Below are 16,487 nucleotides of genomic sequence, written 5' to 3'. Positions count from 1 at the left end.
AATTTAACAGTCACAGTTGTTAAAAAAACAATAATTATCAGTAAACACAATATGTACTTACAATAGCAAAAAAAAAACACATTTAACAAACAACAATACTCACTAATATTATATATAACCCATAGGATCTACCCGTATTGCTAGACGGTCTTCAGTAAATACTGCCAAACCACCACCGCCCGTAAGACGCAGCTCATCAGTAACACCTAGTCCTAATACACCTACCACGGTAAGTTAATAAGAATATCTTTAAACTCAACAAAATTTCCCCTTTCACAGCTAAAATAAAAGTTAATAAAAGGATTCCCTGTTAGACACTTAAATTAATTGGGTGTGTGGCTTAAAACCTTAAACAAAACTAACTGTCACAAATTGCACTATTAAAACTTAATCCCCAAAAATCACTTTTGAATACTTACTTACATTTTAAGTTGTTATAGTTTTTTTTATTAAATACCATTTTTTATTTTGTTAAATTTATTTTTATTTTATTTTTTCTTAAAAAAAAAAAAAACTTAAAATATCCATAACTTTAGCCTACCAATACAAATGCTATAAATATGTTGCATCAGCAAGCTCATTCTTTAAATACTTCCACCGAAAATTTGCCTCCACCACCGGCTTATTTATTGGATGCACGTCAAACTACTCCCACCTCTCCGCCATCGTCGGTCATGCCCAATTCATCACAGAAGGTATCAGAAACGGTTAAAGCTTTGTCGGGTTTGCGTCATCAACCTGCATCTCCTCATACCTTAAGACGTCTTCAACAACAACAACAGCAGCAGCAACAGCAACAGCAGTTGCAACAACAATCTATGTTACAGGTGAGGTGGCAACAAGAACTAATACAAAACGCATCAAATCTAGCGTCATGTCTCTAAACATGTATCAAATCATGGATATCGCATAAGGCTTTTTCAACATTTGTAGCATAAATTTAAAAAAAAAAAAACTCAAAATCTTTTTGAAAAAATTTGTGAAACATGTTTATAAACAAAAAAAACTTTTACAAATTATCCGGCCGGTCTAACATCCTTGATCGTAATTCCGTAGTTATTATAAAGGTTTGATTCTATAGTAAAATCTATTCTAACCTAAAGTATTGATAGATAATAACGTAATTATGAAATAAAATTTAAAATTCGCAGAGGTTCTATTATCTTAACAGTAACTGTACATATTAACAGAATTTTTTTCTATGTTTATAAACATGTTTCACTTTTTTTCAAATTATGTAAATATCATTACATTTTCTTGCTTTATTTGTTGTATTTTTTTTATTTTCTATCAACATCTTTAATTTTAATTCTTTTGATTTTCTATGCTATTTTCTTATACTTATAAACAATTTTCAATTTCAATTTTTTCAAAACACACCTGCACTTGTACACACACACACAAATACATCACACAACTGTAAACAAAAAAAAAAAATCATAGAGTCCTATACACCATCAAATCTATTCTCCTAACATTACTACCCCAACATCTCCTATAACTTTACCCATGCACGATGAACCCGAATATGATGCTTATTATAATACTTATGTTGAAGTACAATCATTTGCTGATAACGATAAGCTAATAACGCCTACAAAAAATAATGCAAATATTGCTTTAATGCTTAATAATGCTAATCCTAATAAAATAATATCACCACTTTATCAACAGCCACCAAAACAATATCAACACCAATATACAAAATCCTCACCTGTTTTGTTATCACCACCTACAATTAAACGTACAACGCCCACTACACCCCTTACGCCGCTATCCTCTTTACAAACTGATCTTGATGAAATACCCCCTCCTTTGCCACCACCAAATCCCAATCAATCTCAAACTATTCACCATCATCAACATCAATTATCCCTACCGTTACGTTATCAGCAGCAGTTGCCTACGCCAGTTGCAACTGCTCATAGTAATAATAATCATATGCCGCCACAGCAATTACAAAATCATCATCATCACCAACACCAACATCAACAACAGCAGCAGCAAAATCAATATCAAGAGCAACAACCGCAAGATTATAATAATGGTGAAGCCATTTATGGCACAAATTCGCCAACTGTAAGTTCAAATAGAGTTGATATATGCCAACATGTTGAAAACTAACCCCACTAACGGTATTCTTAAAGTACAAACAGATTTCATTGCTAAAAAAAAAGCGTACAATCTTCTAATATATAATTGACAAAAGGATGATTTTAAAAAATAATACTCCTTGAAATATTGGCACTAGAATTTGTTTTGGAAAAAATCGACCATTTAACAAAAAAATTAACCCTATTTGAACAAAAGCATCATATTTATCAATTAAACTTTTATTGTTTATTGTTTATTTATTAATTGTTTATTATTTTCTTATTGCAGTCATTTCGCACTTCATCACCCGGCGGCGGAATATATGCACAACCGAAAATTTTAAATAATATGTCAAGTTTTCGTACCAACAGTCCAGGTCCTAACGGTCATCAAACACCCACACAAACACATGTGCCAGCTCAACCAAAAACTAATCCCAATCTAATAGCTCAATTAAATGCACGCTTAAATAGTAAACAACAAACAAATTCGAATGAAGCTATCTATGGTGTGTCCTCGATAAACCATCATCAGCAGAGGGAAGAAATCTATATGCGTAACTATCAGCAACAGCAGATGTCGCCACATTTAACACAGCCACCACAACAACAAACACAGCAGCAGCAAACCTACGACGGTAAATTTTTTGAAAATATTAAATCTAAAATTTATGGTAGTTTTAGCACTTCATCATCATCAACAACATCAACAACATCACAATTACAAACTTCATCACAATCACAATCATCTTCATTAGCCTCCTCAACAAATACAACAATATACCAAACATCTACGAAATCTTCTTCATCTGTAGTTAGTAGTCATACAACAAATACACAGCTTACAGCTACAGCTAGTTTCAATGCATTACCACATTTTCCACTTTCATCATCTACATCATCGTTACTTTCCAAAGTAACTTCATTTACAAAAGAACCAACTTCTTCTTCTTCTTCATCTAAAACATCATCATCATCATTATTGGGTTCTAATAAAACCTCGCATAATTATACTTCTCACACTACAACTTCTTCTACTTCCACTTCCTCCACTTCTGCTCATATTGCTCACAATTCTGTAAATACTATCAATTCTACAACAAATTCTTCTACTTCTACTCACTATCATCCCCCCTTAAATAATATGCAAAATGCAGCCGCTGAAAACAATGCCAATGCCACTTTCAATACCAACCAAAATCAAAATCAATATTCTTCTCAATATTATGCGCCTAAACATTTAACAGCTGCCCATCATCAGCAACAACAACAGCAACAAGCACAGCAACATGTGCTAAAAGTGGCAAATGCTACAAATATGCATCCATCGCGACAATCCCATCAAACAATGCCTATGTCTCAGTCCCCCTTGCCGCCACAGCCTGAACCAATTGTTCAGCAATCTCATTATCAAACGGCTCATCATACACATCATCAACAGCGCGAGCCAATGCATCATGCATCAGCTCAGCATTATACGTGTCCGCCACCGCTTGAAGATCCTCCACCACCACCAATACATAGTAGTAATAATAATTCAGCTACTATGCCCAAACGTGCGACTAGTAGTCATCACCAACATCATCAACAGCAGCCACATAATTTGGCTGCTTATGCAGCAGCTTCAGCTGCCGCCACTTTACCTAAAAATATGATTCAACAACAACAACGTTTACAGCAACAGCAGCAACAGCAGGGTATATATGGTACACATCAAGCCCAACAGCAACAATATCACGCTCCGGCCGCCATAACAGGCGCCCCTCAACCAGCTCAACAATATCAAAATCCTCAGCATATTAGTCAACGTCCACCTATGCCACTGCCACATCATCAGCAGCAACAACAACAACAACAAGCCCAACAGCAAACGTCCCAACAAACTACTAATAGAAATAAAACTGCTACAGTTAATGTTAAACAGCCACCGGTACCCTCTCGTCATTCCAGTGTACAGCAGAAGATATTTGTGGCCACAAATCCCTTCATACAAACCACTACTATACACTGTCATTCGCCCAGTGCAACATCATCCGTCCATTCTCAACCAGCTTCACCTATTTGTAGTTCACCCACTCCCTCTTCAGTGGCTAGCATTTATGGCACCAGCAGTCGTCGTAGTAGTGGCAGTGGTGGTGGTGCTGTTATGTCTCATTATGATGTTGGCGGCGGCGGCGGTGGTGGTAATACTGGCCAAATGTATTACAACCATCAATTAAATACTGCCTCGAATACAAGTGAGAACGCGTTTTTCCTAATGCCTGTTGTTTTTTGAGTTTCTTGTTTTTTTTTTCCTTCCTTTGAGTTAAACGAAGCATTTTTGAAATTCTTTTTAATTTTGAATTGTTCCCAGCGGAAAATGTAACAAAACAGAATAAGATATTTTTTTGTTTTTTTACATTATTTGTTTGCATGCTGCTTACTTTTTTTTATGTTAAATTTAAGTTTTTAAGTTATCATTTACATATAAAACGTCTAACGACTTGGGTGTTGTATGGAAGCAACTTGTCCCATATTGCTGCTGCATTTTGTCTTTTTCCCTTTCCACGTAATTAACTTAAAAAGGAATCAACAAAAACCATCTGAAATTGGTTTTATAAACGTTACCCTTTCGTTTCATATAATGTTCCTATCATTGTTTTTTCCTCCGCCTTTCTTCAAATCATCTTGAACATTATTGCACTTTAAATGAACTAGATATAACATGACATATTTAGTTTGTTTAATAGTTTTACTAAATGTTTTTTAATGTGTCTTTACATTTAACTCTTTTGTCGTGTCAACTTTTTTTATGTCTTTATCAATGAACTTTTTTACACATGAGTTTCTGAATTGCTTCTATTATTTTCTTTTACTTAATTGTGTTAATTTTCTGATGTCCTTTATTGTGCTTTATTGAAATACAGATGTACGTACATATCGAGGAACTATATTCAAAACTCTCTATTTTAAACAAGTTGTCTATTGGCAACAGCAATGACTAGACTACGGACTAATCTATTGACTATTCTATGAACTATTGACTAGTCTAAGGACAAGTGTATTGACTAGTCTACGGACTCGACTATTGACTATTCCACAGACTAAGCTATTAAATAGTTTACAGACTAGCCTATTGAATGGTCTAATGAATAGTCTGCCTACTAGACTATTGACTGCTGTATTGACTATTAATTGATTAAATTGATTAAACTACGAACTTGTAAATTGACTAGTCAATTGATTAGTGTATTGATTGACTAGTTTTTATTGAGTAGTTTACGGACTAGGCTATTGACTAGTCTACGGACTAGTCTATTGACTAGATTACTGACTAGTCTACTGACTATACCAAGGCTTAGTCTATTGATTAGAGAACGTACCAGTCTATTGACAAAATTTTGAACTATTGGGTATTTTACGGACTTGTCTATTAAGTAGTCTACGGACTAGTCTATTGACTATATTCCTGACTAGTATATTGATTAGATTACGGACTAGTCTATTCGTTAGACTACCGACCAGTCTATTGACTAGACAGCGACCTTGTCTATTGACAAAATTTCGAACTATTGAGTATTTTACGGACTTGTCTATTGAATAGTCTACGGACTAGTCTATTGACTATATTACTGACTAGTCTATTAGAATACTGACTAGTCTATTGATTAGACTACGGACTAGTCTATTGACTAGACTACGGACTAGTCTATTGGCTAGACTACGGCCTAGTCTATTGACTAGACTACGGGCAAGTCTACTGACTAGACTATGGCCTAGTCTATTGACTAGACTACGTCCTAGTCAATTGACTAGACTACGGCCTAGTACTCTAAGCACTAGTCTATTAAGTGACTTTTTTCAGTCACTATTGGGTATTTTACGGACTTGTCTATTAAGTAGTCTACGGACTAGGCTATTGACTAGTCTACGGACTAGTCTATTGACTATATTCCTGACTAGTATATTGATTAGATTACGGACTAGTCTATTCGTTAGACTACCGACCAGTCTATTGACTAGACAGCGACCTTGTCTATTGACAAAATTTCGAACTATTGAGTATTTTACGGACTTGTCTATTGAATAGTCTATTGACTATATTACTGACTAGTCTATTAGAATACTGACTAGTCTATTGACTAGACTACGGGCAAGTCTACTGACTAGACTATGGCCTAGTCAATTGACTAGACTACGTCCTAGTCAATTGACTAGACTACGGCCTAGTACTCTAAGCACTAGTCTATTAAGTGACTTTTTTCAGTCAGAATTGATTATTATTGATTATAGAGAAATACTTATTAAAGCTTCAATATTAATCAGTTTTCTGTAAAATATATATATTTTGTCATTAATAACTGATACTCAAAGCTAGAGAGTAATGAATATAACAACTCGATATACACAAGTGTGGTGAATCTATTTTAAAACTCTCCCCACTTTTAGTCCCTGGTTTTCATAAACATAAACATAATTTTCTCTTTAGCACTATTAAAATTCTAAATATTGATAACAAAACAAATCTTCTGACTCTTTGGCTAAACTTATCGGATATTAGAAATATTTTCAATTAGCAATAATAATATTATTTCCAAATATTGTAATTCAAATTTCCCCCCCAAAGAGTTGGCATATTTTGTATACTTTAATGTCTAATTAAAAATATAATTGAACTTTTTATTAACAAATCATAACTCATTCGCACTTTTTAAAAACCACATGATCTGATTTTGTTTTTAATTTGAGTTAAAAACTCTTGACTAATTCTGAAAATTGTTTCTCTCTAATGAAATATACATATTTGTAAGTTTTTTTAAACAAATTTTGTTATTTTGTTATAGTATTAGTTATATTTTGTTTTTTTAAATTTCTTTATACTGCCGTAGCTTTAAAACATGCCTTTTTTTTACAAACCATTTTTTTAACACCATCAAAACAATTTCATCAAATTTTTTTTCTCTTCACCTTTATTTTTTTCATAAAAACAATAATTTTAGACTATACCAGCACAAATGTCGATAAAACTGCTAGCATACGATCAAAAGCAAAAGCTGAATTTTTAGAAAATCTCAATGCAAAATTGGCTAAACAAAGTTTATCAGGTCGAGCCTTTGCTGTACGTAATTTAATTAATAGCAAGGCCTTGGTAAGTAATTTAACAATAATAACAAAAAAACCAAAGAGGTTTGACTTTACAATGTACCAATTGGTAGTAGTAGAAAAGAAACTGCACGTTTTTTTTTTTCAAATTTCCTATAATTCCTTTAGATTTTATTTCATTTAATTAAACACTTAATTTATTACTTTTGTTTTTTTTTATATATTTTTTGGTAATTTGTATTCTTCCTCCATTTTCGTTTGTGTATTTGGTATGATCAAATCAATATATATATATATATATATATATATATATATTTATATTTGTACACATTAAATTGTTCAATGTAGATGTATCAAAATTTACAAAACCTTAAACGTCCTAGTGCACAATATCGCAATCTTCCTTTGTTTGACACCAATTCTACTTCTACTCCTACTATCGCCGATGAAGCATTATAAGCGTAAATGATTTTAAAGAAAAAAGGTATTTTAGTTGTACAGTTTGAATACATATATTTCGTTTATGGCAATTTTAATGGTTAACACAAAGGCTTGTTTTTTTTTTAACTTGAATATTTTCTATTGTAACATAATATTTTTCATTTAATAATTTTATCTTTTAAATCACCGCAAAATTGTTTATATTTATAAATAAATATTCAATATATTGTCTATATTGTTTCATCTTGTTAATATGCTGCTAATTGATTTATATTATAATTTTAAAAATACATTTTTATAATCAAACATATTATGTACTACTATTTAACAACACACTTTTTTTAACTTTTAACAAGGACCGGGTGCAGGATAGTTTCAATTTTGTAATAGTACTAATTTATTTCAATAATAGTTTATTTAACTTTTCATTGAATAGTTTGTTAACTAGTCTATTGATTAGTCTATTTGCTAGACTAGTCACTAGTCAATAGACTAGACTATTAATTAGTCTATTGACTATTTTATTTACTAGTCTATTAACTGGACCATGGACTGGTCTATTGACTATATTCTATGGACAAGTCTATTGACTACTAAGTACTTAGAATAGTCAATTATTTACTAGTATACTAACTATGGATTATAAACTAGTCTATCGACTATTCTATGGCCAAGTCTATTGACTATTCTATGGACTAGTTTATTGACTATTCTATCGACTTCTCTATTGCCTATTCTATAGACTTATGTGTTGCTTACTCTTTGAACTAGTCTAGTGACCATTCTATGGATAATTCCATTGACTCTTCTATGGACTAGTCTATTAATTATTCTATGAACTATTCTAAAGACTTATGTATTGATTACTCTATGAACTAGTCTAGTGACTATTCTATAGACTATTCTATTGATAATTATATGAACTAGTCTAACGACTATTATGTGGACTAGTCTATTATCTATTCTATCGACTAGTCTATTAACTATTCTATGGACAAGTCTATTAACCTTTCCATGGACAAGTCTATTGACAATTCTGTGGCTTAGTATATTAATTATTCAATGTTCTATTCTATTGACTTATGTATTGATTACTCTATTAACAAGTCTAGTGACTAATCTATTGACTATTATATGGACTAATCTATTGACTACTCTATGGACAAGTCTATTGACCATTCTATGGACTATTCTATGAACTAGTCTATTGATTATTCTATGAACTATTCTATATACTTATGTATTGACTATTCTATGGACTATTCTATGGATTAGTCAATTGACTATTCTATTGTCTATTCTATGGACTAGTTTATTGACTAGTCTATTGAATATTCTAATGACTAGTCTATTGACTATTCTTTCGACTACTCTATTAATTATTCTATGGACAAGTCTATTGACAATTTTATGGTCTAGTATATTGATTATTCTATCTTCTATTCTATTGACGTATGCATTGATTACTCTATTAATAAGTCTAGTGAATAATCTATGGACTAATCTATTGACTATTCTATGGATTAATCTATTGACTATTCTATGGACAAGTCTATTGACTATTCTATGGACTAGTCTATTGATTATTCTATGAACTATTCTATAGACTTGTGTATTGTATTGACTATTCTATGGACTATTCTATGGATTAGTTTATTGACTATTCTATTATTTAGTCTATTCTATGGATTAGTTTACTGACTATTCTATGGATTAGTCTATTGACTATTCTATTGTCTAGTCTATTCTATGGACTAGTTTATTGACTATTCTATGGACTAGTCTATTGAATATTCTAATGATTAATATATTGACTATTCTCTTGACTAATCCATGGACTATTCGATAGACTTGTCTATTGACAATTCTATGTTCTAGTATAAGGGTTAGTTTATTGGCTATTATATGGTCTATTGACTATTCTATGGACTAGTCTATTGATTATTCTATGAACTATTCTATAGACTTGTGTATTGTATTGACTATTCTATGGACTATTCTATGGATTAGTTTATTGACTATTCTATTATTTAGTCTATTCTATGGACTAGTTTACTGACTATTCTATGGACGAGTCTATTGTCTATTCTATTGACTATTCTTTCGACTACTCTATTAACTATTCTATGGACAAGTCTATTGACCTTTCTACGGACAAGTCTATTGACAATTCTATGGTCTAGTATATTGATTATTCTATGTTCTATTCTATTGACGTATGTATTGATTACTCTATTAACAAGTCTAGTGACTAATCGATGGACTAATCTATTGACTATTCTATGGATTAATCTATTGACTATTCTATGGACAAGTCTATTGACTATTCTATGGACTAGTCTATTGATTATTCTATGAACTATTCTATAGACTTGTGTATTGTATTGACTATTCTATGGACTATTCTATGGATTAGTTTATTGACTATTCTATTATTTAGTCTATTCTATGGACTAGTTTACTGACTATTCTATGGACGAGTCTATTGTCTATTCTATTGACTATTCTTTCGACTACTCTATTAACTATTCTATGGACAAGTCTATTGACCATTCTATGGACAAGTCTATTGACAATTCTATGGTCTAGTATATTGATTATTCAATGTTCTATTCTATTGACTTATGTATTGATTACTCTATTAACAAGTCTAGTGACTAATCTATGGACTAATCTATTGACTATTATATGGACTAATCTATTGGCTACCCTATGGACAAGTCTATTGACCATTCTATGGACTATTCTATGGACTAGTCTATTGATTATTCTATGATTATTCTATTCATTAGTCAATAGACTAGACTATTAATTAGTCTATTGACTATTTTATTTACTAGTCTATTAACTGGACCATGGACTGGTCTATTGACTATTCTATGGACAAGTCTATTGACTACTAAGTACTTAGAATAGTCAATTATTTATTAGTATACTAACTATGGATTATAATCTAGTCTATCGACTATTCTATGGACAAGTCTATTGACTATTCTATGGACTAGTTTATTGACTATTCTATCGACTACTCTATTGTCTATTCTATAGACTTATGTGTTGCTTACTCTTTGAACTAGTCTAGTGACTATTCTATGGACAAGTCTATTGACAATTTCATTGACTCTTCTATGGACTAGTCTATTAATTATTCTATGAACTATTCTAAAGACTTATGTATTGATTACTCTATGAACTAGTCTAGTGACTATTCTATAGACTATTCTATTGATAACTCATTGAACTAGTCTAACGACTATTATGTGGACTAGTCTATTATCTATTTATCGACTACTCTATTAACTATTCTATGGACAAGTCTATTAACCTTTCCATGGACAAGTCTATTGACAATTCTGTGGCTTAGTATATTAATTATTCAATGTTCTATTCTATTGACTTATGTATTGATTACTCTATTAACAAGTCTAGTGACTAATCTATTGACTATTATATGGACTAATCTATTGACTACTCTATGGACAAGTCTATTGACTATTCTATGAACTAGTCTATTGATAATTCTATGAACTATTCTATATACTTATGTATTGACTATTCTATGGACTATTCTATTGATTAGTCTATTGACTATTCTATTGTCTATTCTATGGACTAGTTTATTGACTAGTCTATTGAATATTCTAATGACTAGTCTATTGGCTATTCTTTCGACTACTCTATTAATTATTCTATGGACAAGTCTATTGACCTTTCTATGGACAAGTCTATTGACAATTCTATGGTCTAGTATATTGATTATTCTATGTTCTATTCTATTGACGTATGTATTGATTACTCTATTAACAAGTCTAGTGACTAATCGATGGACTAATCTATTGACTATTCTATGGATTAATCTATTGACTATTCTATGGACAAGTCTATTGACTATTCTATGGACTAGTCTATTGATTATTCTATGAACTATTCTATAGACTTGTGTATTGTATTGACTATTCTATGGATTAGTTTATTGACTATTCTATTATTTAGTCTATTCTATGGACTAGTTTACTGACTATTCTATAGATTAGTCTATTGACTATTCTATTGTCTAGTATATTCTATGGAATAGTTTATTGACTATTCTATGGACTAGTCTATTGAATATTCTAATGATTAATATATTGACTATTCTCTTGACTAATCCATTGACTATTCGATAGACTTGTCTATTGACAATTCTATGTTCTAGTATAAGGGTTAGTTTATTGGCTATTATATGGACTATTGACTTTTTTATGGAGTACTCTATTGACTATTGTTTAGACTAGTCTTGTAGGTTTTTGCTAAAACATTTTATATTTAAGATTTTCAATTAGTTTTGAGGAAAGATTGGAGAATTTTAATCATTTGTTTTGGTTACAATTCTATAATAAAAGATAACAGAATCTTCCATAAGTCAAGAATTATTTCTCATTCCTCAAAATAATAAAGCAAAACATTGTGGAACTGCACTAGTTGTTAGAGTTCTAGTCTATCAATATTAAAATTGCAGATTCGATCTCTTCGATATATAAAATAACAAACATTCATGCTAAATATTTTACCCACATACTTCGTTCTGTAAATTTGTACCTATTGTATTATAAAATTTTGTGTTTTTTGTTAAAACATTTTATTTTTTTTTTACAGCTTTTATATATCACTTGTATAAAAATTCTTAATCCTTCATACTATAAAACATCAAATCATTTACAAATAATATTGTTTGTTGGTTAAAAATCATACTTTATTTGAGCAAGATGTTAATATTATAATTTAATTTTCTTTTTCTAGCCGGATCCTCGTATCTGTCATGAATCCTTGATGGATCAAATTAAACGTGGGGCTACATTAAAACGCAACCAAAAGATTAACGATCGCAGTGCTCCAAAAATCTATTAAGCAACAACAATAATTAATAATAATAATAATATTTAATAAATTTATCTATTTATTAAACTAAAAAGTAAAAACAAATATATAAGTATATATCATTATTCAAACATAATCATTTTTATTGTCTATAAACAAAAAAGTCCTCGATTTCAAATGAAAACAATATGCACCGCCATGCGGTTTTTTTAGATTTAAATATTTTACAATAACCGTTTTTTCGTGTATCTTAAATCATATATTATTAAAATATTTGCTGGGAGTTAACAGAAGTTTAAAACTATTTTACAATTAAACTCCAATCGATTAAATATTTAATAAAACAACAAATGAATTAACATTTTTTTACATATTTAAATTACAAATAACTTGTATTAACCCCCCAAAAAACAATTTACAAACATATTTTATTTGTCTATACTATAATAAATAAACTTTAAACAAAAAAATATTAATTATAATATTAAAACATGATACGAGAAATTGTTTAAATCTAAGTTTAAGATTTCTTTAATATTTTATTTATTTATATACATATACTATGTTAAACAAATATTTACCAAAATGTTTATGCGTTATTAAATGGGTTTTTTCAACAGTTCATAATATTTTTCTTTCTACTCGAATTTAATATATTTTTCTTTATATGTATTTTAAGTTTTGTTAACTTTTAAGTTTTGCTTTAATGTTTATATTTGTTCTATTTTTTTTTATTTGTTATTATTTTTTATTTATTATTTTCTTTAATTTTATATAGTATATAAAAAACAACAACAAACTTTGTATATAATAATTTATTGAATTAATTATTATAATTTTTATTAATTTCTTATTTAAACAAAGAACTATGCTTAAAAACAAACCTCTTTATCTACCATAAACAATAATAAATATGCTTGAATTAATCAATAAAAAATACTAATTAAATATGAATTATAATAAAAAAGTGTTTGATTCACTCCGTATTTTGATTTAAGATAGATAGATAGATAGATAGATAGATAGATAGATAGATAGATAGATAGATAGATAGATAGATAGATAGGTAGATAGATAGATATATAGATAGATAGATAGATAGATAGATAGATAGATATAGATAGATAGATAGATAGATAGATAGATAGATAGATAGATAGATAGATAGATAGATAGATAGATAGATAGATAGATAGATAGATTGATTAAAGATATAGATAGATAGATAGATAGATAGATAGATAGATAGATAGATAGATAGATAGATAGATAGATAGATAGATAGATAGATGATAGATAGATAGATAGATAGATAGATAGATAGATAGATAGATAGATAGATAGATAGATAGATAGATAGATAGATAGATAGATAGATAGATAGATATAGATAGATAGATATAGATAGATAGATAGATAGATAGATAGATAGATAGATAGATAGATAGATAGATAGATAGATAGATAGATAGATAGATAGATAGATAGATAGATAGATGATAGATAGATGATAGATAGATGATAGATAGATAGATAGATAGATAGATAGATAGATAGATAGATAGATAGATAGATAGATAGATAGATAGATATAGATAGATAGATAGATAGATAGACAGATAGATAGATAGATAGATAGATAGATAGATAGATAGATAGATAGATAGATAGATAGATAGATAGATAGATAGATAGATAGATAGATAGATAGATAGGTAGATAGATAGATAGATATGTAGATAGACAGACAGACAGATAGATAGATAGATAGGTAGACAGATAGGTAGATAGATAGATAGATAGATAGATAGATAGACAGATAGATAGATAGATAGATAGATAGATAGATAGATAGATAGATAGATAGATAGATAGATAGATAGATAGATAGATAGATAGATAGATAGATAGATAGATAGACAGATAGATAGATAGATAGATAGATAGATAGATAGATAGATAGATAGATAGATAGATAGATAGATAGATAGATAGATAGATAGATAGGTAGATAGATAGATAGATATGTAGATAGACAGACAGACAGATAGATAGATAGATAGGTAGACAGATAGGTAGATAGATAGATAGATAGATAGATAGATAGATAGATAGATAGATAGATAGATTGATAGATAGATAGATAGATAGATAGATAGATAGATAGATAGATAGATAGATAGATAGATAGATAGATAGATAGATAAATAACCATAACGGTAACCAACATAACCAGCATAATGCTGGAATCGCAAGAGAAATGGGACGCAGTTAATAGGTTTATGAACGATATAAACAAAACATTACGCGAAGCGGAAATTGTCCGTAAGATGGCCCTCAGCAGTGCATCACAAAATGAGATAGAGTAAGAAACGAAGAGTTCCCTATTATGGGCAAACCCCCCCGCGATGTAATACCAATTGGCAGTCCCGCGGGGTGTGGGGAAGTAAGGGGGTGTGGTTTAGTACGTAGACGCCTAGGCGGGTCGTGCATGTTTTCCAACACGGGTTGGATACATCTTTTGAAGATTCCACACATCCGGCGCACTGATAGATAGATAGATAGATAGATAGATAGATAGATAGATAGATAGATAGATAGATAGATAGATAGATAGATAGATAGATAGATAGATAGATAGATAGATAGATAAATAGATAGATAGATAGATAGATAGATAGATAGATAGATAGATAGATAGATAGATGGATAGATAGATAGATAGATAGATAGATAGATAGATAGATAGATAGATAGATAGATAGATAGATAGATAGATAGATAGATAGATAGATAGATAGATAGATAGATAGATAGATAGATAGATAGATAGGTAGATAGATAGATAATTCATCATCGCACAGCCTAAACGGTTTTAGCTAAAAGGTACTTTTTGAGTTTTCTATTAAATTGAACATAGAAACATGAAATTATGCACGTAGAGCCTGGAGTAAATGAGAATCTATAAAATGGCACTTTTTGGTACTTTTTCGTTCTTTGACTGGTACTTTTTGAGCTTGCTACAAAATTTGAACCTCGAAACATGAAATTAAGCACTTAGAGCCTGGAGTAAATGAGAATCTATAAAATGGAAACTTTATCGTAATTCGACTGGTACTTTTTGAGTTTTTCATAAAATTAAACCTAGAAACATGAAAATAAATATGTAGAGCCCGGAGTAAATTTTAATCTATAAAAAGGGACTTTTTAGTACTTTTTCGTTCTTCGACTGGTACTTTTTGAATTTTTTATAATATTGAACCTAGAAACATGATATTAGGAATGTACAGCCCGGATTAAGTGATAACATATAAAAGGGGACTTTTTGGAACTTTTTCGTTCTTCAACTGGTTCTATTTCAATTTTCTATTATAATGAACCTAAAAACATAAAACTAAGCAATCAGGGACTTGAGTGAATGAAAATTTAAACTGGAGTATTTCTGGTAATTTTTCGTTCTTTAACTGGTACTTTTTGAATTTTCTAAAATATTGAATATATAAACATAAAATTAAACACGCAGTATCCTAATTGAACGAAAATTTATCTCGCTTACGTCCATTTTGCAAAAAGGACTCGATATCAATCGAAATCTCTATAGGCCATAATTGACCCTGCCCCTCTTACTTCTTACTTATTTTAATCATAAATTACCGCTAAAATAGGAATAGTCTGCCTTTAGAGTTGCGAGTTTCCATACATTCTAATAATGTTTTCAATTTTTCAATCTCATTGTGATCCCTTTAAATGATGTTGTTCTGGAAGAACTTTAACATCCATGTAAACATTTTGGGTAATAAATTGGGGGACTACCAATGAGGGGAGCGGAACCTCCCATATGAATTAAATACATATGGGAGGCTTGGAGCTCCCATATGAATTAAATAGAAAAATTCGTATATCTGAGAAACTATTAGAGCTAGAATCTTCAAATTTTACTGAAGAACATTTAGAGAATAACGGGCGGACTTTCAATGAGGGGCTTGGCACTTCCCATATGAATTAAATACAAAA

General features: G+C 30.2%; 1 protein-coding gene across 1 annotated transcript in view; it reads left to right on the top strand.

Annotated features, from left to right (window-relative positions):
* Positions 1-12,877, top strand: part of LOC119609427 (homeobox protein 5-like) — a 48,308-nt gene extending 35,431 nt beyond the window's left edge. The window contains 8 exon segments of the mRNA XM_037964191.1: positions 126-229; positions 537-827; positions 1,444-2,079; positions 2,383-2,731; positions 3,251-4,330; positions 7,073-7,221; positions 7,524-7,659; positions 12,396-12,877. Coding sequence (XP_037820119.1) covers positions 126-229; positions 537-827; positions 1,444-2,079; positions 2,383-2,731; positions 3,251-4,330; positions 7,073-7,221; positions 7,524-7,634 — 2,720 coding nt within the window. The 3' untranslated portion in view covers positions 7,635-7,659; positions 12,396-12,877.
* Positions 12,878-16,487: the final 3,610 nt, after the last annotated feature.

The sequence above is a fragment of the Lucilia sericata genome, unplaced genomic scaffold (genome assembly GCF_015586225.1).
Source record: "Lucilia sericata isolate MDLA Ls3-8-SP2 unplaced genomic scaffold, ASM1558622v1 Contig000979F_arrow, whole genome shotgun sequence".
Lineage (NCBI taxonomy): Eukaryota > Metazoa > Arthropoda > Insecta > Diptera > Calliphoridae > Lucilia > Lucilia sericata.
The sequence above is the reverse complement of the archived record's forward strand: the minus strand, read 5'-3'. Positions and strand labels throughout refer to the sequence as shown.